Consider the following 20,321-nt stretch of genomic DNA (forward strand, 5'->3'; position numbering starts at 1 on the left):
TATTTATCTTTAAAACATTCTAAATTTGAATTTGTATTTATATAGAAATAATTCAAAAACATTTTGATTTAAAAAAAAAATATATAAGTATATATATTTATAATATGTTTTAAAAAACTGATTTAAATAATATAAAAGTATATACATAAAATATCAAAATTATCATTGAAGAAGTAAAACATTTTTTTTCGATTGACTATTTTTTTGTTCAGAGCTGAAATCCTGAATTTCTAAAAAATTTTGTTTCTATTTAAAATATTAGTTGTATACATTGACTTTTAGCTACTCATGATTTAATTTTTATTTTTTGCCACATCAATTATACCGAGTGTGTGTAAAATATAATTTAAAAAATTATAATAAATTCATGTATAAAAATATCCTTCTCATAAATAGTAAGTAATATTTTAAATTAATAAATATCATAAAATTACAAGACAAAAATCTCAGTGGAAGTAATTAAATTTTTATACTAAAAGTAATAATAATTAAAAAACAAAAGAACATTAACTGTAAATAAATGTTTCAATAAATTAAAAAATTATTATAATAATTATCAGTCGTGATATTTTCATTAATTCAAACTGGACAATAACAATTAGCCCACAGCCTGTGCGATTTATAAACAAAAATATAAAATTATTCTCTCTCGCTCTCTCTCTCATACATACTCACACACATCATAAATGGCAAACAATTTTATACAAAATTATTTTAAATATGTTATCATATAAACATAATAAAATATACCTTAATTTTTTTTACAGAAAAACTACATGTGTGTCTGGAAGTTTGAAAGCCGCGACACTTGCAATAAATAATGTTATGGCTGTAAGTAATGCAGGTGCAATGAGTGGTGCATCAATGAGATTTTGATAAATAACAGTACCAATTAAACCTGATAATCTAATACCAACAGCCATAATACCGAATCCACAACATCTTATGTGTGCTGGATAGCTTTCTAGTGTAACAAGTGTCATAAGAGTCCAAGCAATTGAAAAAATAATCATAAAACCACCTTCAAAACTTAGAATTAATGATGTATGATTTTGAACAAATATTATACAAAGTGCTCCAATTGATGATATAAAAAGTGATAGACCTGAAAAAGAAAAATACAATAAAATAACTCAGTTAATATATACTACAGTTTTTAGCAAAGTAACTTTGTTAAATTTTTCAAATTTAAATAAAGTTACAGCAATTGAAAAAAATTGTAAAATATATAAAGTATTTATTATAAAAATAATTTTAATTTAAATTTAAATAAAATCTTACCAATCATTTTTGGACGACGAAATTCATTGAGTGCAAAACCTGCAAATGCTGCAGCAAATATAAATGCCAATTGAGCGACAAGATGTGCGTGTAATGTTTCTTCAATATATATATTATAATCAAGATCAAGTGTTGGACAAGGTCCTTTTAAACTTAAATCAGTATTATTTTCAAATTTACATCTTATAAATGCTTGTGATGATAAATCAGTATCAACAAATTTTGAATCAACAATTTCACTGTCAATAAAATATGTTTTACTTGATCGTATACTTGTAAAATCAACTGATTTAAATGTACAATTATAAAATTTAACATGACTAATTATCATTTTATTAAATTGACAATTAAAAAATTTTGATTTTTTATATTGTAAATTATCAAGTGAACCAGTAAAGATTGTACCATTAAATTCTTTGTCATAATAACTTTTCGATTGTAATGTATATTCATTTGCACGTATATATTTTAAATATTCAGGACACCAAATTAGAATTCCATAATATACAAATGCAATTGTTGACCATATTATAAATAATGTTATAGTAACACGTATATATTGAGCAGTAAATAATTCACAAAATGAATTTTTAAATAAATTAATTGAATGAATAATATCACCAAGTACTGTTTGATCAGATATTGATGATGATAAATTTGTTTGTCCACGTGATCTTTTACTTGGTAATTCAAGTTCTGATAATTGATACTGTGAACCAGTTGTATTTTTATTTGTATTATTTTTTTTGTATATTTTTTGATAAACCATCATGGCTTCAACATCATGACCAGCTTCAATCAAATAACGTGGACTTTCTGGTAAAAATATAAGTCCAACAATTGAAAATAATGCTGGTAAACAACAAAATATTAAAAATCTATGCCAAGCACTGAAATGTGCTTTATTTTCAAGAACAATCATTTCACCAGTTGTTGGTACCACAAACCAAGCAAGTAATGCCACATAAACACCACCAAGAGCACCAGCTGCTACTAAAATTCCAATCCAAATACTTCGGCTTCCTCGTGGACAACATTCAGCTAGATAGGCATATGCAAGTGGCATTGCACCACCCATACTATATAGTTTTTTAATAAATTAACTGTTTATTATATTTTTGTATTTTTCAAAATTAATTCTTACCCAATGGCTGACCAAAATCTAACAGACATCAGTGTACCATAAGTTGGCATAAATGTTGCAATTGTAATGAAGAGTAAATGTACTGACATTGCTGATAATAAAGCACGACGTCTACCAATTCGATCACCCAAACCACCCCATGCAAATCCCCCCAGTGCCAATCCAAATAAACTTATATTTTTAAGCCAACTTTTTTCGTTATCCTCAATACATAATTCAACTTCAGCACTTGGCAATATATATGGTACAACAAAAAATTCTATAGTGTCTGATGAAAGACTTAATCCAGCAAATATTGCTACCATTATTTGAAAATATCCAACACCAGTCTAAAAATTTAAAACAAAATTTAAACTACAATAAAATTTGTTATAATGACACAACAACAATAATATAACCTATTATTTAGCAATAATTTAAAAATAAAAAAATCAATTTTCATTTCCAAGATATTTAAAGAAAAAAAAGCATTACTACAACATATAAAATTAAGAGATTTGTTGATTAATTTAAATCATTCAAATGAAAAAAATATAAGTTGGTATGTTTTTTTTTTTACAGGCTGAAGATCCTTGAGAGCTTCAAGTAATTCGGAAGATTCATTATCAGGTGGTTGTTTGACCCGGTTACTGTCTTGATTTTCTTCCATAATTTTTTAATAATTATGTACTTTAATTACAAAAGAATGGTAAAAATTGATCCAAGTAAATATGACGTTAGTAACAAATACAAACATTCAAATAAATGGAGTAAAAAATAATTTTTTTTTTTTCACATATATGCAAACTGAAGCACTTTTACTACATGTACACTTTTTACCAATACCACACTTATTTGAGTGTACATGCACAAGTACTCATATACATATATTAAAAAAAAGTATTTTTATTTTTTAGCGCCTATGTCAGCCTATGTTACCTGTGATAAAAATAACTGGGATTTAACGACCAATCGAATGTCGAGTTTTTATATACCTATCACAAATTATTTGCAAATATTAATTTCAAAAACAAATTTAAAAATTATAAAAAAATAAAAACAATGAGAAATATTTTTTTCTAAACCTGTTTAATAGCATCTTCATGAAAATGTGACATAAGATCAATGTCAGCTGTTGAATCAATTGAATCAGGTTCAATTTGGTGATCCCTTGATGATGGAACTGATGAATCAACAGCTGATGAATTAACATTTGTCATTGTTGATGTTGTTGGAATTTCTCCAATCGATTCTTTTGATGTATTACTTGTCATTTCTTCGGTATAAAGAATACCTCTAGTATGAGGAATTGATCTTGTTATTTGTCCTCCAACAGTTGATTGAAATGATGATACACTTCCACTTTTTCCAACTAGCCAGAGGCTTTCTTCTTCCGATGGGGGCATTACTGCTATACACATCCAGAATCATGAGCTATCTATTAGAGAGAATTATACAATGTGTTTTAATTATTTCTTCAATTTTAACAATGCTAGATTATTTTTCTATGATTTTATTTTTTAATGAAAAAATTTCTAAATCGAAAAAGTAATTTCGAAATGCAAAAACAAAGAACTGTTTGAAAGAAAATAAAAATTTACATTTCATCTTGTAATATATTTAATAAATTATTCCAATACTCAATTTCATTGTCGATTTTTTCTTTAAAAAAAATTAACAGAATAAGCTAGATTAATTGATAGAAATTCATGTACAATAATGAAAAAAACGAATTTAAAAAAACGAGAGTAAATTTACATTTGAAAATTAAGACAACATCAAAATTTACATGGCATTATACAGATACTAAAAGTAAAATTATAAAAAAACAAATAACAAGATCAAACTGAATTAATTAAACAGTAAAAATTTTTATTTGTTTTTGTGCTTTTGAAATTATTATTTATTCAATTAATTATCAGACATGCAATCTTTTGTTTTGCTTTGACAATCGATGTTCATGTCACTGGTTAATAAATAAAATTACTACTATAAATTTTTCAAAAGTAAAACTAGTTTAAAAGACAAGTGAATTGACAAATGAATATTACGAAAAAATTAATTATTCATAGTTTAAATAGTCGCAAAATGACGTTAGTAAACAATCATAATAGATAATAATATTTTATAAAAATATTAAAAATTTATTTCTATTGTCGTTGAAGTATAACAATTAGCTTTTCAAATTTTTAAGACGTACTCATACGATAAATGTATTTCAATTGAATCTATATAAATATTGAATGAAAAAAAAAAAAAAATTAATTTACATACCTATTATATTACTTTTTTTTTGTGTACAATTTTTTTTTTTTCTTTTTAATAATAGCAACTATTTTAAATCATCAAATACAAGTGAAATCCATTGGATGAGTTTAGATGACATTCTACCCACTGAACAAAAAAAAGGTCTGTTATCGATTACAAAGTACTTGCTATTCCGCAGACGCCGATCTATTTTCTTTCTTGAACCCCCATAGTCATATACTTACACAAAAATTGCACTACTAAACTAATTGACCTTGTAATGTTCATTAATTGTTAAACTTATTCAATAGCTTTTAACGATTTTTTATATTATCATTCTACTTGTTAATAAAAATATTGTCATTTGATTATTTATACTTTTCAAATTAATAATCATTATCCTTATTATTTTCATTGTCACTATCACACTTTTTGTTTGTATCAGCCTCGTCGTCTTCTAATTTCTTTCTTACAATTAATTCTTTTGCTGGATTATATACTTCATTTGTTTGAATATTACAATAAAAAATTGTTGGTTTTTAGTATTAGTCTACAAAAATAATTTATTTGAAACGATAGAATATGTATAATGTTTATAAATTATAAGAAAACAAAACAAATTAATTACTTTTTGTATCAGAGGATTATTATCTATTTTGTTTTCTTTTTTCACAATTATTGTTATATCTTCACTACTGGCTGAAAAATTATAAACAATTTTAATTAAAACTCTGATTAATGTTGTTTGTTTATAACCTCAAATTAAATGTAAAAACATAAGTATTTTTGAAAAAATGTTTAGGTTGTACACATGTGTAAAAATAATAAATAATTCATTGAGTACTTGAAATGAAAATCATTTTATATATTTTTTATTCCTGACAACAGATGATAATTACATAACAAAAGAATTATTCAGCATCATCTTCTTCGTCATCTTGGCTTGTAATTTGGAAGTAACGTAATTCATATGTATCTTTGTCTTTGGAGACAACACGGAGCCAATCACGCAATTTATTTTTTTTCAAGTATTTTTTAGTTAAATACTTGAGGTATCTATAAAACAAATTCATCAATGGTCAGTGCAAATATCGGTTGGATTGATAAGTATATGAAATTAGCGAGTATCATGATAGAAATATACTCTATAGTCTTTCTATCATGGTTAGTATATAAAATTGTATGAAAGTATATGGATTGTACATAAAAGTAAATGAAATTTATCAGAAAGACACCCACCTTTTTGAAAAATCAACATCACTGTTGACTGAGAGCTTGTTCTTGTTGCGCTCCATTGTTACGTTGTTGCCAAAGTTGCCAGTTTTGCCATTGACCTTGATTCTTTCTTGAAGATATTTTTCCTATTGAAAAAAAATAAATTAATATTGATAATCAACATGTTTACAAATTTCAAGCATAATATTTGAGGTTATAGTTTTATTTTTAATGATTGCATTAATACAACTGGGATATAAAATAAAATACTCACAAAATTGGCTACATCCATGATGTTATCTTCAACTGGATGAGTACAATCAATGGTGAATTTAAGAGACACCTTTTTTTTCTGGCCTTTGCCACGAAGATGGGCTTTTTTGGCCATGGTTGCCTTGGCAGGGGCCTTGACTGCAACTTTCTGTAATTCAAATTAAATAAATATATCAGAATAATGCTTACAGGCAAATTGTTTATAATAATAAAAAAAAAACTTATAACACCACAGTTAAAACAAAAAAACAAATGAATATCAAAAGAAAATAAGACTGATAATAAATTCATTCAAGCCATGTGGTTTATGATCACAGTATCACAGCAGATTTAGAATCCAACTTTTCCGACACAATCTCAAGATAATAATTAACAATTGTCATATAATTATTATTAATATACACTTTGATAATTGTATAAATATTTATGCACTAGTTATTTAATTAATATTACTTATAATTTTAATTTTTCATTAAAAAAAAAACATCTTACCGGAGCCATGATATATATCGCGCAAGCAGCGAGAATGAAAGAGAAACAAGCTTAAGAGTTAGGCTAGGATTTCAGTTACCAGAATCGGCGGCCATCGTCCCACAATCTTTTTGCTTGTCGGCAAGACAGACACCGTTTATGACATAAAATAAAAACGCGGCAATATTTGAATGTAATATTTAACTTGAACTTTTAAATTAAAAATCAATGCAATTTGAAAGTTATTAAAATATAAATTCAAATAATACATTAATTTTTTTGAACAATAATATACATGTAATAATTATAACAAAAAAAGATTATGATATATTTATTTTTTTGTTTTTGGAATTTGGAACTTCATTTTATTTTTTTTTTATTATGGCGTAGGGAATCAATGCGATTAAACAAGTACGCATGCGCGGTTATTGTTGTGACAGCAGCGAGCAGCAGCGAGTCTAAGAGCCTTTCAGAAACAAAAAAAAAAAAAAGTGTACATTCGTTGGTGTATCCGTTTCAATATCAATCAATTTTGTGTAATCTAAAAAAATTCCATTGTTCAATAAATAAATATTATTTTGTCGTGCTAAATACTTAAAAACATCATAAAATAATTATAAAAAATCACGATAATTAATAAATTTAGTGATACTTTTTTTGCAATCATGAAATTCCAGTACAAGGAAGAACATCCCTTTGAGAAAAGAAAGGCGGAGGGCGAAAAAATTAGACGAAAGTATCCAGACAGAGTTCCTGTAAGTAATAAATAATAAAAAATATTTAATAAAATTTAATATTTTTGCAATTGTGTCAATGAACTTATTCCAAGTTATGTAAATATGAAAAATTAAATATTTACAAATTATGAAAAAACATGATTTGTGTTTTTTCATTCGTGAATGACGACATATATGCTGCACACATTCATACACAGACAATGTATATTATATACCATTACTATTAACTAGTCAACATTTCTATGTACATGTGAATTTTTTTAATAAAAAGAATATTTATATTTTATTTTATATCATTAATAACAGACGTCATTGGCTTTACGTAGTAGATTAAAAATATATATAAAAATATATATATAAAAACAAAAAAAAAAACCACTAATGTTTATATTAGTCAGATGTTTTTTATTTATTTTTCTTGTCATCAAAAATAATAATAACTGACCGTGAAAGTAAACTACGCCGTAATCTAACAGCAATTGGCTCTGTGTTGCTCTGTGTATTATAACTCAAGGTAATAATAAAATAATTTACTTATTTATTTATTTTTTTCTGTATGTAGGTAATTGTTGAGAAAGCACCAAAAGCTAAAATCAGTGACCTTGATAAACAAAAGTATCTGGTACCTTCTGATCTTACTGTAGGTCAGTTTTATTTTTTGATTCGTAAACGTATTCATCTACGTCCTGAGGATGCGTTGTTTTTCTTCGTCAACAATATTATTCCACCAACAAGTGCAACCATGGGCTCACTCTATCAGGTAATTTTTATAATACATACTTGCTGTCTTTAATGTCAATGAAAAACAAATAATTTATAAACAAATTTTTCAATTTTTTTTTCTTTAAATTTCTAGGAACATCATGAAGAAGATTGCTTCCTTTACATAGCCTACAGTGATGAGAACGTTTATGGACATTAAAAATAACCAGTTCTTGAGAAGAACATTTAATGTGAAAAAAGTAAAAAAAAAAAAAAAAAAAAGATCAATACAATACATATGCATAAAAATCAAGATATAAAAATATAAAAATAAAAAAAAAAAAAAAAAGCATAAGTACATATTTGAGATATTTAGTTTTGCTTCAAAATTTTATTATTAATAACATGAATTTTATTCAAAAAACAAAAAAATAAATGATAATATTATTAATGATTTAGGTATTATGTTAATCTCACACAAAACTATTTTATAAAAACAAAAAAAAAAAAATTTACATTTGAAATTATTTTAATATTTATATCACAAATAATTTCATTTAATTTTTTTTTATTGTTTATTTTTGTTTTTTCTTTGAATTTATGCAAGCTGCAATGCATTATTGATGATGATAACTCGTGTATTTGCGCGGCTATCTGACTGGAAAATAAAAAAATATAAAAAAAAAACATTATTTTATTCCAGTTGGATTACTATTAACATGGTATAATATAATATTATTATAACATATAAATTAGAGTGATGAAAGGAACAACAAGTGATGATATATGGGAAAAAGTAAATAAATATATTATCATAATAGAAGTTAATATTGTAAGACTTAATCGTGATAGATGAAGAAAAATCGATGTAAACGTCAATAAATAAAAAAAAAAAATACAAATACAAGAATAAAATTCATTAAATAATCATTAAATATCCTCATCATAAAATGATAATATTCTCTTTGTGAATTGTCATAATAAAATCAATGGAATTTAAATATTTGATTGTTTATGTTTTTACTGTTTAATGTCAGTCTTATTTTGTTACTCTTCAATGTTTCACTAGGTATTTTTAAACAATATAAAAATAAAAAGTTATGACAAATGAAAATACAACTAGTAGTAGATATATACCGATATTATTTCAAATTGGCAAAGAAGACAGTATTTGGATTGTTTCAAGTTCATTTATTATATTTACAATGCAAACGGGTTTTGGGATGTTAGAATCAGGGTGTGTATCAATTAAAAATGAAGTTAATATAATGATGAAAAATGTTGTTGATATATCGCTCGGTGGCATAACTTATTGGGCCTTTGGTTTTGGCATGAGCTTTGGTTTCGATAAACCAACAAATTCATTTATCGGTACAAGTGGTTATTTAATTGATCCATATATTTATGATGATTTAATGGGTCCAATTTGTGCTGCATTTTTATTTCAATTATCATTTTGTACAACAAGTACAACAATTGTAAGTGGTGCATTAGCTGAAAGATGTAATTTTAAAGCATATTGTTTATTTTCATCTTTAAATACTATTGTTTATTGTATTCCTGCGGGTTGGATGTGGGGTGATCATGGATTTTTAAAACATTTGGGAGCTGTTGACATTGCTGGATCAGGTGTTGTACATGTAGTTGGTGGTTTTTCTGCTCTAGGTAATAAAATTGAACATTCAATCAACATAGCTGGCTAAATTAATGATTAATCAAATAATTTTAGCATGTGCAGTGATGCTGGGTCCTCGTTTAGGAAGATATGATAATGGATTTGATCCACTTCCACTTGGAAATCCTGTTAATGCAATATTAGGATTATTTGTACTTTGGTGGGGTTGGTTGGCATTTAACAGTGGTTCAACATATGGTGTAAATGAAGATAAATGGAAATTTGCGGCTAGAGCTGCTGTTTCAACAGTAATGGCGAGCATGGGCGGTGGTATTGTTGGACTAAGTTTTAGCCTAACAAATCCGCATGGTATTGACATTCTCAGTCAAATAAATGGTATTCTTGGCTCTCTCGTTGCTGTAACTGGTGGCTGCTTTTTATTTCAAGCTTGGGAAGCTGTTGTTGTTGGAATGATCGGAGGTTTTATAACTTGTTTTACAATGCCAATCATTGATAAATTTAAAATTGATGATCCAGTTGGTGCTTTTGCTACTCATGGTATAATAAATACATAATATAATAAATTTGATGAAAAATTAATAATAAAATTTAATAAGGTGCGTCTGGCATATGGGGACTTTTATCGATTGGATTTTTTGCTGATAATCCTGGTGCTATAAATACAACCAGTGGACGAAGTGGACTTTTCAAAGGTGGTGGATATTATTTACTTGGTATTCAAAGTTTAGCAGTATTGACTCTTACTGTATGGGCATTTACTTCATCAGTCATGTTGTTATGGGTAAAATCAATTAATAATATTTAAAAAAAAAAACAAATAATTTATAAAAAATGTTTTTTTTACTTCAGTTTGTTAATTTAATTATTCCAATAAGAATGGCTGAACATGAAGAATTAATTGGAGCAGATCTTTTTGAACACGGTGTCAGACATAAAACAGTAATAAAAAAAAAAAAAAAAATATTATTATAACTCATTTTGTTTTAATAAATTATGATTATTTTATTTAATTTTTTTTTATTTAGATTGGTGTTAGTCGTGCAATATCAGCTTTACAACCATTTCCAAAAGACAAAGCACTTCAAGAAGTACCAGTTGTTGGTATAAATACAGGTCATGAATCATACATAAAAGAATATATAAAAGCAAAAAAATTAAATAATTTATTTAAATTAAAAAATCGTCAAAAAATAAAACAAAAAAATTTAATAAATTCAAGCAATCAGGTATCACCTCAAGCAACAATTCGAACAATTTCACAATCAAATTGGCTTGATTAAAAGAATCAATATACTTATTGGCATAACTGGTACATTAATTTAAACAATAAAACAACAAATAAAAATAACTGCATTGATCTAGTGGAATGTTTACGAAGATGTATTGAGTATTTATTAATTTACTTTCAATAAATAAATGCACTTTAAATAAGTGTTTCTTGCATAAATACATAATTATTATTATCATTATTGCTATTACTAAATAAATTTGTTTTTTTTTCCTCATAATTTTATAGAGGAAAAAAAAATAGAAATTTCATTGGTAAAATCCACTGAAATTGTACTGGTTTCTTGTTTTTTTTTTTTTTTTCTAGTTACTCACGGACGAATTGCAATGGACGTGTTAATAATCATTGTCAAAACGAGGAACTCAAGATTGCCATTATTACTTTCTATATATACATAATAAATTAATTATCTCACACAATTATTAATATAAGAAAAAAATCATCTACAAATAAAATAAAAAATAATAAATAATAAAAAAAAAAAAATTAAATATCGATATGTTTCTAGACTATTCAACTATTTTGACTATTTAATTAAATAACTTATTATTATTGAATAATTAATATTAAATTCATAATTATTATGAGCAAATTTTTCTTTTTTTTCTTAATAAATCGAAAAAAAAAAAAAAAAAAACAAAAATAAATTCATTAAAAAGTTATGACTATAGCAACAAACTTCTTTTGCTTTTTTTTAGATTATTAATAATTTATATATTTTGTTGTTTTTTTTTTTTTCCTTTAAATAATAATCATTATTATTGTAATTTATTTTATTAGTTGTTATGTCTTACCGTTATTTATAAAATGGCACATGATCCTGATTTTATTTATTTAATTATTATTTTTATATTTTCTAAAAATTAAGGTGTTACTTATTGAAGACTGTTTGTTGCCCATTGTTTAACTTCAGTTGGTAAACTGGGATAATTTTTTAATGCATCGAGTATTTGTTCTGGAGTTAGTAAAAATTTATAATACTGATACTCTTTTTCAGTACGAGTATTTGTTCCTCCAACGGGTGTTAACAGTTCTAAATTCTTAAAAAAATAAAAACAAAAATATTTATATTAAAAATTCTACGAAAAAAAAAAAAAAAAAAAAATGAAAATATTACCTTAATATGCTCAAAAGCTTTCATAATGACTGGTCTCTGGACGGATTGAATGCTTGAATTTTGATTAGCAAATTTATTATAACGATTTAATATTGTCTCAAAATTAATTGGTTCACCATCAAAAATTTCAGTTTCATGTTTCATTGCAATGATTAAACTTATTTCAAGTACTGAAAGCCCCTCAAGCAATAAAACTTTATCATCTTGTGTAAACATTTTACTTGCTTCAATAAAATCATTAATTTCAAGTCTTTGATGATCTTCATCAAGTGTTGATACAGCAACAGCCAAAAAATTTCTAAAACATCTTTCGTTAACATCAAGTGAATACATTTTTTTTAATATATTAATCATTGTAACATTTGATACTAAATCATCGATAAATTGATTCCAAACAGTTCCAAATTGTGAATCAATCATACAATCATCATACTGTTCTTCAACCCTATTGATATTTTCATTATCTGGAAGTCTTAGTAAATATTTAAATAATTCAACACGTTCTTCAAATCCATTTAATGCTTGTTCTGGTGCTGAATTTTCACCAGGAAATAAAAATATTTGTCTATGTGAAAATCTTGATTTAACTCTTTTTTCCAATAGTTCAATAACATCAAGACGACATGTTATACCAAGTACACATATTGGAGATTGTGCTGATTGTGCAACATCAAATAAATTATATAATAATGTTTGATTTTGATGTCCACAAAATAAATCAAATTCATCCAATATAAAAATACAAGGTTTTGATCTTTTTTTATCACCTGCTTTTAAACAATCAAGTAAAAAACTAAGATTTTCAGCAAATGTACCAAATACTTTATCACCAACAACATTTTCTAATTGCATTTGACGAGTTGCATCTTTTAATGCTAAACGATCATCAGTATGAACTAATCCATGAAGATTAACAATCATTGCATTGTCTTTAAAATTTTTTATAGTTGATAATTCTTTAAGAACTGAATTAACAAGTGTTGTTTTACCACTTCCACGAGGACCAATTAACAAAGCTGAATTACTTTCTCCACATTCAACTGTTCGCTTCAAAAGATCCAATACATGTTGACGTTCTTTAATATGATGTCGAAATTTTGTCTCTGGACACATAATTTTTCTTTTTAGATATTTTCTTGTTAAAAGTATCATATTATCTTGAAAATCAATTTCCATATTCTTCTTTTTACTTGTTGTTCCCATTTTTAACACTAAAATTAAATATAAATATAATTTATAACCTTTTTAATTGATTAATTTATACCTATAGGTATAATTATTATTTGTATTATTTTAAATTTTTTATAAATACCTGGGTTTTCTTTTTTTTTTTTTTTAATATTCAAGTGGTAATTTATTGATTATTTTATAATTATTGTGTGAATATTATTTTTATTCTTAACAAACTTAATAATATTTAAAGGTTTATTTAAACTTTAGAATAAAAAAAAATTATAATCTCTCGCGTGGAGTAGGCGCGTCCACAATGCATATACACAAAAAAAAAAAAAACACTGACAATGACAGAGTGCCAAAAATATCAAAATGGTGGCCAATGGTGTGTGTTGTTGTTGTGTAAAAAGTAAAAACGTGTAAAACGTAAAATACAATTTTTAAAGCCATGGCCGACGAAAATACAAGTGATAAAAAAATTTTATTTAAAAAGCGCAAAATAAATAAAACATCAACAAGAAAACGAAAAACTGATGAAGATAATAATGGCAAGTATTTCGTAATTAATAACCTAAACATTTTTTAAAAAGTACTCATATTTTTACAATTAATTTGAGGTTATAAATAAACAACGTTTAGCAGTGTTTTGATAAAAATTGTTTATAATTTTTCAGGAAGTAGTGAAGATGAAACAATCATTGTGAAAAAAGAAAAAAAAATAGATAATAATCCTCTGATACAAAGGGTAATTAATTTTTTTCTTTTAATTTATAATCTATAAAATTATATATATCCTATTGTTTTAAATAAATTATTATTTTTACAGACTAATACTAAAAAACAACAACGATCAAGAAATGATTCAAGCAGTGAGGATGAAAGTGTATTGAGAGTTTCATATAAAAGCAAAAAAACTAGTGAAATTGCTGGTCCAGGTGATCAAGGTGCAACATCAGTTATTGAGACTGAAACAGAATTGGACAAGGATGCCCAAGCAATATTTGAAAAAGCCCAAAAAATAAATGAAGAATTAGAAGGAAAAGAAGATGATAAAATATATCGTGGTATGAATAATTATGCTCAATATTTTAAGAAAAAAGATACTGCTGCTGGAAATGCCTCGAGTGGAATGGTAAGAAAAGGTCCAATAAGAGCACCAGCAAATATACGAACAACAGTAAGATGGGATTATCAACCGGATATTTGTAAGGATTACAAAGAAACTGGATTTTGTGGATTTGGTGATAGTTGTAAATTTTTACATGACAGATCTGATTATAAACTTGGTTGGCAATTAGAGAGAGAAGGTACAAGTGGTACTGCCAATGACAGTGGTGATGATGATGATGATAAAAAATATGAAATTGACAGTGATGAAGACACTTTGCCATTTAAATGTTTTATTTGTCGTGAATCATTTACCGATCCAATTATTACAAAGTAAATAATTTTTTTTTCATATTTTAATTCTAACAAATATTTATTTATAAAAGTAATTCAAATTTTTTTATTTATTTTCTAGATGTAAGCATTATTTTTGTGAAAAATGTGCTTTAGGACATTACAAAAAATCTACTCGATGTTTTATTTGTAATGTTCAAACAAATGGAGTATTTAATCCGGCAAAAGAATTAATTGCAAGAAAGAAATTAGAAGACGACGAAGCTAATACAAGCAAAAAGTGTTGTGATAGTGACAATGAAAATAATGAGGATGATGACGATTAATTTGAAAATTATAAATAATCAAATGACAATATTTTTATTAATAAATTGAATGGTAATATAAAAAATCGTTAAAGGCTATTAAATTAGTTTAGTAGTGCAATTTGTGTGAGTATGGGGGTATGATTATGGGGGTTCAAGAAATAAAATAGATTTTTTTGTTCAGTGCGTAGAATGTCATCTAAACTCATCCAATGGATTTCACTTGTATTTGATGATTTAAAATAGTTGCTATTATTAAAAAGAAAAAAAAAAAATTGTACACAAAAAAAAGTAATATAATAGGTATGTAAATTATTTTTTTTTTTTTTTCATTCAATATTTATATAGATTCAATTGAAATACATTTATCGTATGATTACGTCTTAAAAATTTGAAAAGTTAATTGTTAAAATTCAACGACAATAAAAATAAATGTTTTATATTTTTATAAAATATTATTATCCTATCATTGTTTACTAACGTCATTTTGCGACAATTCAAATTATGAATAATTAATTTTGTCGAGATAATCATTTGTCAATTCTTCTGTCTTTCAAACTAGTTATATTTTTAAAAAATTTATAGAAGTAATTTTATTTATTAACCAGTGACATGAACATCGATTGTCAAAGCAAAAAAAAAAGATTGCATGTATGACAATTAATTAAATAAATGATAATGTTAAAAGTACAAAAACAAATAAAATTTTTACTGTTTAATTAATCAGTTTGATCTTGTTATTTGTTTTTTTATAATTTTACAGATAACGTAATAAAAGAAAATATTATTTTTTAGTATCTGTATAATGGCATTTAAATTTTGATCTTGTTTTAATTTTTAAATGTATTCTTTTATTTGTCTCGTTTTTTTTCTTGTGCGGTGTATGCGAAGAGGGAAGTCAGCTAACTTGGAGAATAGAATGCAGAGAGCCCTCACTAGTGTACCATTCAGTGTTTCCTAAGTACCTGTCTGCTTTTTTCCTTTCTTCCAGAGGCTCCATTTCAATTATTATCAAATTTTTTCATAACAAAATTCCACCTGAGAAAGATCCAAATTTTTAATATGGCTTTGAATGAATAAAAAATTAAAAAACTGGGTACTTTTTTAAATTGTATTGCGTCATTTATTATTCATAAAAATAATAATTAATAAATATATTTTAACATAAATATTGTAACAGTCAATAAATACTTTTGTTTAAAATATAATGCAGTCAATTGGCATCTTTGATTCGCCTTAAGTTCACATTATGCAATCTTACCTAAAGTATTTAATTAAATTTTTTGTACTATATTTATTTTTTAATTCCAGCAACCTTAGCATCTTCTGGTCCAATTCGATTCTGGACCTGTCGAATTTCAAGGCGTTCTTGATTATGACTAACTGACCAGAGTGGAGGAAGATATTGCGGTTCCATAGTTTTTAAGAAATGCTCACGCCACATTTTTTCAAGGCTCACTAAACCACCTTCATTGTCAGTGAAATATTTAACAACTTGCAAACCATGAGTTGAAGTTTTTTCTTGCTCAGACGATGATGACTCATTTATTAATTTGATTATTTCGTGTATTTGTTTTGTACTGGAAATGTCGAAATCATGACCTTGAGTACATTCACGTATTTGTGATTCTAGTTCTTCTCTACGATTTTGTGGTATTGTAGTATCTTTCAATGCGTTTATAGCTAAAAGAAATTTACGTTTTTTCTGTTGTTGCTCTTTTTTTACTTGTGATCCAGATTCTGTTTGATTGAAAGGTGCATTGCACATTCTAGCAAGTTCTTTTCTTAAATCTTGATCACTTGCATTACTTTTTACATGACAAAATGAACAAAGTAGCAAGATATCATGAGATTGATGAACTTTCATCACCACTGTAATTTAAAAAAATTAACAATTTATTCTAAACAATTAAAAAAAAAAAAAACACATTTACTTAAAGTTGAAAATAAATTGCAAAATAAATGACTCACATGGAAAGTATTTACGATATTCTCGGGGAACAATATTTTTCTTGATAAAATTATCAAATGATCCACATACAACACATTGGTTGGTTCTAACTTGAGTATAATATTTATCAACCTCGGCGAAACCTCGACTGACTGGTTCAAAATTTAATCTAACTGTAAATGGATCTTCGCTTACTGTTTTACCTAGACCTTTACTCACATACCAGTTGCCTTTTTTTCGATCAAATATACACAATAGTTCTCCATCAGGTGCTTGTAAATGACAATGATTATACAATGATTCTTTTCGTGTTGGTATACTCGAAATTTTTGATACTTGTTGCTGTTTTATTTTTACAGTTTTATTTCCTGTTACATTGTTTTTGTTAATTTTTGAAGAACGTGCATGATATTTGACATCCAGAATTTCATAAGGAATCTCGTGAAAAAAATTAGTCTTGAAATTTTTTTTATTCTTTTTAAAAAAATTTCGTTTTATAATATCAATGAAACTAGAATAAAAATTAAATAATATACCATATTTTTGCTTGGTTTTGACTTGCATCTGTATTGAAAATAAAAAAATGCAATATAATTAAATGTGATGATGTTTATTATATAATAGCAAAGAATTTAGAAACTTACCTCATGATAAATCTGGATAGAAGCTATGGCATCAGACGCAGCATAAGAAATTTGTTCATCAGTTAGAACATCAGAATTCCAGTCACTACATCTTATCTTCCAAAATTTATTCATTTCTATTCCAAGATAGTTCATGCAAAGAGAAGCCAATCCTGGTTCATTTGGAATATTCACGTGATCAGCATATTTTCGGAGATCAAGAGTTCCAAATACTCGACAGCCATAATCTTTGGTAAGTTTTTTACCATCTTCAAATGGTTCTACGCCAACTTTGAGTATGCATTTATTTGACAACAATACCTATTTAAAAATTGAGAAAAAATGGAATCAATTCATTTAATAATAGTAATAATAATAATAATATTAACGTCAAATCTTCATTCTTACTTTCAGATTCGGAGGAACAAATCCAATTTTATCAAGTCGAAATAGCACACAGACACCATTGAAAGTTGCTAATTGAAGCAGTGATACAGGATTTTCGTTTACCCATTCACAATCAAATCCTAAAACACCATACGATAAGTTGCTGCCGAAAAGAAAGAACACATAATAAAATTAATTTGAATCAACGAATAAATAAATGAAGCTTAATAAAATTAATTTATACATAATTGATACCTTTGAATATATTGGACAGCGTATTCACATTTTTCCAGAGTATCTGCAATTACAATCTTATCCAAAGCAAAGTTTTTTTTTGTATTTTGACCGAATTTACCATTGATATATTTATTGTTGTACCAAAAATGTTTTATTTTGCAGGCAATTTTATTGTAGAATGGTGAAATAAGTATTACAAAACCCACAGTAATTAGTAAAGTGAAAAACATCTTGTTTAATATTACACTTAAAATTATACTTAATTTTTTATATACCTATATTTTTTTATCTATATTGTGACTAATAGCTAAACGTGGTTAATGTTTCCAAAAATGATAGATGACATCACTAATATCACAACTACTTATTTCACTTGACCACACAAAACTACCCAACAACTGTCTTATCGTACCAACGCACCTGAACTAAAGCTATTTTTGTACTTTTGTCAAGATTAAAATCACGTTGAGTCATCAACGTTGTGACAACAGTTTAGAAAAAATTAAAAAATACATAAATTCTAAGAACTTTAAAATAAAATTATATTTCAATTTTTATTTATTAATTTATATGTTTTTTAATTAATTACTATAAAAACGATTAAAAAAAAAAATCATTAATAAAAATTTACAAAAAAAATGTTTGTTAGTTTACATATATTTAAATTTTGAATTATTTCCGATAGTAGGTAATTGGCCGAATTATTTGTAAAAAAAAAGTAATAGGGGTGCGTTTCGGTAAGGGTCATGGAGTTTAACACCTCCATGGTAAGGGTAGTGAATAGTGATGTCGACTGATACCAGAGATGGGCATGTATAAAACATAATGTTTTAAACCATGTTTAAAACTGTTTAAAACATGCTTAGTATTATCCATTTGTATAAAAAAAATCTTCCTCTAGCGGTGAAACTTGGAACTATCATCAAAAGTAACCATAATTTCTTAGCTCAAGGGGTGCATTCCTTTAATAAAAAATTTTTTTTCGTTTTGCAATTTCGCCCAATTTTGTAATACCGACTAAAAACTAGAAACAGAAACAACGACAAAAGTGATAAAATTCTCTATGCAATATTCCAGACTTTACAGTTTACGATAATGTGTGGTACGACCTATGTGACAATAGCAAACAATCACAACAAGTCAATTTTCTAATTATTTCAGTTTGATATAAACATTAAACAGTTATCCATCTAATAATTGGAAGCAATTGGAAGCCAAAAAAAATAATGTCATGTGTCAGTACTGCCACTACAAGAAACAGTTCTTTCCTATAAAATTTTGGCCGGTATTACAGGGCGAAATTGCAAAACGAAAAAAAAATTTTTATTAAAGGAATGCACCCCAGCTTGTCCTTGGGATTTTTATTTATTTAATAAATTAAATGCATTTAATTTTATTTTTAAAAAAGGAAATAGTCTAAGGGAAAGCAGTAGCTAAAGAAAAGATGTGTCTAAAGAATTAATGTTGCTTAAAACATAATTTTTTTGGCAACTTTAATTCCTTAGCTACATCTTTTCTTTAGCTACTGCTTTTCCTTAGACATTTTTATTTTTCAATCCGTTTTATCCTGTTTTAAGGCGTGTGGCCACTAGCATACTTTTTCGAACAAGTTCTATGCCATAGTCCATTTATTACTAGAAACATCTAGATTATTCCCAGTTATCACTGAAAAAGTCAGTTGTTTCTGGTAATAAATGAACTATAACGCCATTTCTATTCAAATAGCTAACTTTTATCCATGGATAATTGTAAACAACTCAAAAACTCACATTATGCCCATCCCTGACTGATACGGTATTTGGTATTTTACCGGCATTGAATACGGTATTTGTTATCGAATCGAAATATCATACCAATATGCCTTTTACCGAATTTTCTATGTAAATACCGTAAAATACGAGTAAGTTTTGATACGATATTTTTACAACTATATAGGTGAAAAATACGGTATTTTCTGTTCTAAGTATACGGGAAAAAATGGAAAGATCTCATTATATATAAAAATATATCTATAGATATAATAATATATGAAAGTCTCATGCCCTAGCGGATAGCTCGACTCTCCAATGTAGCACTCAGTCGACAGCGATTTGACAGCCATTCGACAGCATATGGGACATTCCATGTCAACTCACAGGGTTTTTTCCCTCACCC

General features: G+C 26.2%; 7 protein-coding genes across 11 annotated transcripts; 3 read left to right on the top strand and 4 right to left on the bottom strand.

The window, feature by feature from the left end:
• Positions 1 to 296: 296 nt before the first annotated feature.
• Positions 297 to 5,253, bottom strand: LOC122848557 (synaptic vesicle glycoprotein 2B-like). 3 transcript variants are annotated; one of them, XM_044146717.1, is made up of 5 exons: positions 4,679 to 5,253; positions 3,490 to 3,842; positions 2,426 to 2,754; positions 1,282 to 2,360; positions 297 to 1,105 (listed from the first exon to the last, which is right to left on the bottom strand). In XM_044146717.1, exons 2-5 carry the CDS (start codon positions 3,823 to 3,825, stop codon positions 762 to 764), a joined length of 2,088 nt encoding a protein of 695 aa, XP_044002652.1. In that variant the 5' UTR covers positions 3,826 to 3,842; positions 4,679 to 5,253; the 3' UTR covers positions 297 to 761. The 3 variants fall into 3 exon arrangements, with proteins under 3 accessions (XP_044002652.1, XP_044002671.1, XP_044002661.1); XM_044146736.1 differs by lacking the exon at positions 4,679 to 5,253 and adding an exon at positions 3,344 to 3,399 and having other exon boundaries at positions 3,490 to 3,573; XM_044146726.1 differs by lacking the exons at positions 3,490 to 3,842; positions 4,679 to 5,253 and adding an exon at positions 2,985 to 3,319.
• Positions 5,254 to 5,492: 239 nt separating this feature from the next.
• Positions 5,493 to 6,721, bottom strand: LOC122848575 (60S ribosomal protein L22-like). The gene is made up of 4 exons (XM_044146748.1): positions 6,632 to 6,721; positions 6,141 to 6,287; positions 5,891 to 6,012; positions 5,493 to 5,707 (listed from the first exon to the last, which is right to left on the bottom strand). The coding sequence occupies exons 1-4, from the start codon at positions 6,638 to 6,640 to the stop codon at positions 5,563 to 5,565; spliced, it is 423 nt and encodes a 140-aa protein (XP_044002683.1). The 5' UTR covers positions 6,641 to 6,721; the 3' UTR covers positions 5,493 to 5,562.
• Positions 6,722 to 7,019: 298 nt separating this feature from the next.
• Positions 7,020 to 8,841, top strand: LOC122848605 (gamma-aminobutyric acid receptor-associated protein). Its single transcript, XM_044146793.1, has 3 exons — positions 7,020 to 7,365; positions 7,910 to 8,107; positions 8,204 to 8,841. Exons 1-3 carry the CDS (start codon positions 7,276 to 7,278, stop codon positions 8,267 to 8,269), a joined length of 354 nt encoding a protein of 117 aa, XP_044002728.1. The 5' UTR covers positions 7,020 to 7,275; the 3' UTR covers positions 8,270 to 8,841.
• Positions 8,842 to 9,043: 202 nt separating this feature from the next.
• Positions 9,044 to 11,555, top strand: LOC122848582 (putative ammonium transporter 3). 2 transcript variants are annotated; one of them, XM_044146769.1, is made up of 6 exons: positions 9,044 to 9,714; positions 9,779 to 10,033; positions 10,112 to 10,222; positions 10,282 to 10,466; positions 10,535 to 10,624; positions 10,711 to 11,555. In XM_044146769.1, exons 1-6 carry the CDS (start codon positions 9,150 to 9,152, stop codon positions 10,963 to 10,965), a joined length of 1,461 nt encoding a protein of 486 aa, XP_044002704.1. In that variant the 5' UTR covers positions 9,044 to 9,149; the 3' UTR covers positions 10,966 to 11,555. The 2 variants fall into 2 exon arrangements, with proteins under 2 accessions (XP_044002704.1, XP_044002695.1); XM_044146760.1 differs by having other exon boundaries at positions 9,779 to 10,222.
• Positions 11,277 to 13,606, bottom strand: LOC122848597 (origin recognition complex subunit 4). Its single transcript, XM_044146781.1, has 3 exons — positions 13,403 to 13,606; positions 12,091 to 13,301; positions 11,277 to 12,013 (listed from the first exon to the last, which is right to left on the bottom strand). The coding sequence occupies exons 2-3, from the start codon at positions 13,291 to 13,293 to the stop codon at positions 11,849 to 11,851; spliced, it is 1,368 nt and encodes a 455-aa protein (XP_044002716.1). The 5' UTR covers positions 13,294 to 13,301; positions 13,403 to 13,606; the 3' UTR covers positions 11,277 to 11,848.
• A 23-nt stretch (positions 13,607 to 13,629) lies between these two features.
• Positions 13,630 to 15,267, top strand: LOC122848624 (E3 ubiquitin-protein ligase RNF113A). The gene is made up of 4 exons (XM_044146829.1): positions 13,630 to 13,811; positions 13,938 to 14,008; positions 14,090 to 14,703; positions 14,786 to 15,267. Exons 1-4 carry the CDS (start codon positions 13,712 to 13,714, stop codon positions 14,988 to 14,990), a joined length of 990 nt encoding a protein of 329 aa, XP_044002764.1. The 5' UTR covers positions 13,630 to 13,711; the 3' UTR covers positions 14,991 to 15,267.
• Positions 15,268 to 15,289: 22 nt separating this feature from the next.
• Positions 15,290 to 18,952, bottom strand: LOC122848614 (exonuclease 3'-5' domain-containing protein 2-like). Of its 2 annotated transcripts, XM_044146814.1 has the most exons (6): positions 18,186 to 18,952; positions 17,952 to 18,093; positions 17,565 to 17,864; positions 16,941 to 17,484; positions 16,231 to 16,841; positions 15,290 to 16,007 (listed from the first exon to the last, which is right to left on the bottom strand). In XM_044146814.1, exons 1-5 carry the CDS (start codon positions 18,395 to 18,397, stop codon positions 16,264 to 16,266), a joined length of 1,776 nt encoding a protein of 591 aa, XP_044002749.1. In that variant the 5' UTR covers positions 18,398 to 18,952; the 3' UTR covers positions 15,290 to 16,007; positions 16,231 to 16,263. The 2 variants fall into 2 exon arrangements, with proteins under 2 accessions (XP_044002749.1, XP_044002740.1); XM_044146805.1 differs by having other exon boundaries at positions 15,290 to 16,841.
• Between the last annotated feature and the right edge of the window lie 1,369 nt (positions 18,953 to 20,321).

The sequence above is a fragment of the Aphidius gifuensis genome, linkage group LG1, assembly GCF_014905175.1.
Source record: "Aphidius gifuensis isolate YNYX2018 linkage group LG1, ASM1490517v1, whole genome shotgun sequence".
In the NCBI taxonomy this organism is placed as follows: Eukaryota; Metazoa; Arthropoda; class Insecta; order Hymenoptera; family Braconidae; genus Aphidius; species Aphidius gifuensis.

Excerpts from the sequence above, each read along its gene's own strand:
- LOC122848557 (XM_044146717.1), bottom strand. The coding sequence starts at position 3,825 with ATGTGTATAGCAGTAATGCCCCCATCGGAAGAAGAAAGCCTCTGGCTA. Across the intron at positions 2,755-3,489 it reads ATGAAGATGCTATTAAACAG|ACTGGTGTTGGATATTTTCA; the intron begins GTTTAGAAAAAA and ends TTAAATTTTTAG. Across the intron at positions 2,361-2,425 it reads AGATTTTGGTCAGCCATTGG|TATGGGTGGTGCAATGCCAC; the intron begins GTAAGAATTAAT and ends AAAACTATATAG.
- LOC122848575 (XM_044146748.1), bottom strand. Across the intron at positions 6,013-6,140 it reads TCATGGATGTAGCCAATTTT|GAAAAATATCTTCAAGAAAG; the intron begins GTGAGTATTTTA and ends TTTTTTCAATAG. Across the intron at positions 5,708-5,890 it reads GATGTTGATTTTTCAAAAAG|ATACCTCAAGTATTTAACTA; the intron begins GTGGGTGTCTTT and ends TTTGTTTTATAG.
- LOC122848605 (XM_044146793.1), top strand. The coding sequence starts at position 7,276 with ATGAAATTCCAGTACAAGGAAGAACATCCCTTTGAGAAAAGAAAGGCG. Across the intron at positions 7,366-7,909 it reads AGTATCCAGACAGAGTTCCT|GTAATTGTTGAGAAAGCACC; the intron begins GTAAGTAATAAA and ends TTCTGTATGTAG. Across the intron at positions 8,108-8,203 it reads CCATGGGCTCACTCTATCAG|GAACATCATGAAGAAGATTG; the intron begins GTAATTTTTATA and ends TTAAATTTCTAG.
- LOC122848582 (XM_044146760.1), top strand. The coding sequence starts at position 9,150 with ATGACAAATGAAAATACAACTAGTAGTAGATATATACCGATATTATTT. Across the intron at positions 9,715-9,778 it reads TGGTGGTTTTTCTGCTCTAG|CATGTGCAGTGATGCTGGGT; the intron begins GTAATAAAATTG and ends AAATAATTTTAG. Across the intron at positions 10,467-10,534 it reads CATCAGTCATGTTGTTATGG|TTTGTTAATTTAATTATTCC; the intron begins GTAAAATCAATT and ends TTTTTACTTCAG.
- LOC122848597 (XM_044146781.1), bottom strand. The coding sequence starts at position 13,293 with ATGGGAACAACAAGTAAAAAGAAGAATATGGAAATTGATTTTCAAGAT. Across the intron at positions 12,014-12,090 it reads AAGCTTTTGAGCATATTAAG|AATTTAGAACTGTTAACACC; the intron begins GTAATATTTTCA and ends TATTTTTTTAAG.
- LOC122848624 (XM_044146829.1), top strand. The coding sequence starts at position 13,712 with ATGGCCGACGAAAATACAAGTGATAAAAAAATTTTATTTAAAAAGCGC. Across the intron at positions 14,009-14,089 it reads ATAATCCTCTGATACAAAGG|ACTAATACTAAAAAACAACA; the intron begins GTAATTAATTTT and ends TTATTTTTACAG. Across the intron at positions 14,704-14,785 it reads ACCGATCCAATTATTACAAA|ATGTAAGCATTATTTTTGTG; the intron begins GTAAATAATTTT and ends TTTATTTTCTAG.
- LOC122848614 (XM_044146814.1), bottom strand. The coding sequence starts at position 18,397 with ATGTTTTTCACTTTACTAATTACTGTGGGTTTTGTAATACTTATTTCA. Across the intron at positions 17,865-17,951 it reads TTGTTCCTCCGAATCTGAAA|GTATTGTTGTCAAATAAATG; the intron begins GTAAGAATGAAG and ends ATTTTTAAATAG. Across the intron at positions 16,842-16,940 it reads ATATCGTAAATACTTTCCAT|TGGTGATGAAAGTTCATCAA; the intron begins GTGAGTCATTTA and ends TTTAAATTACAG.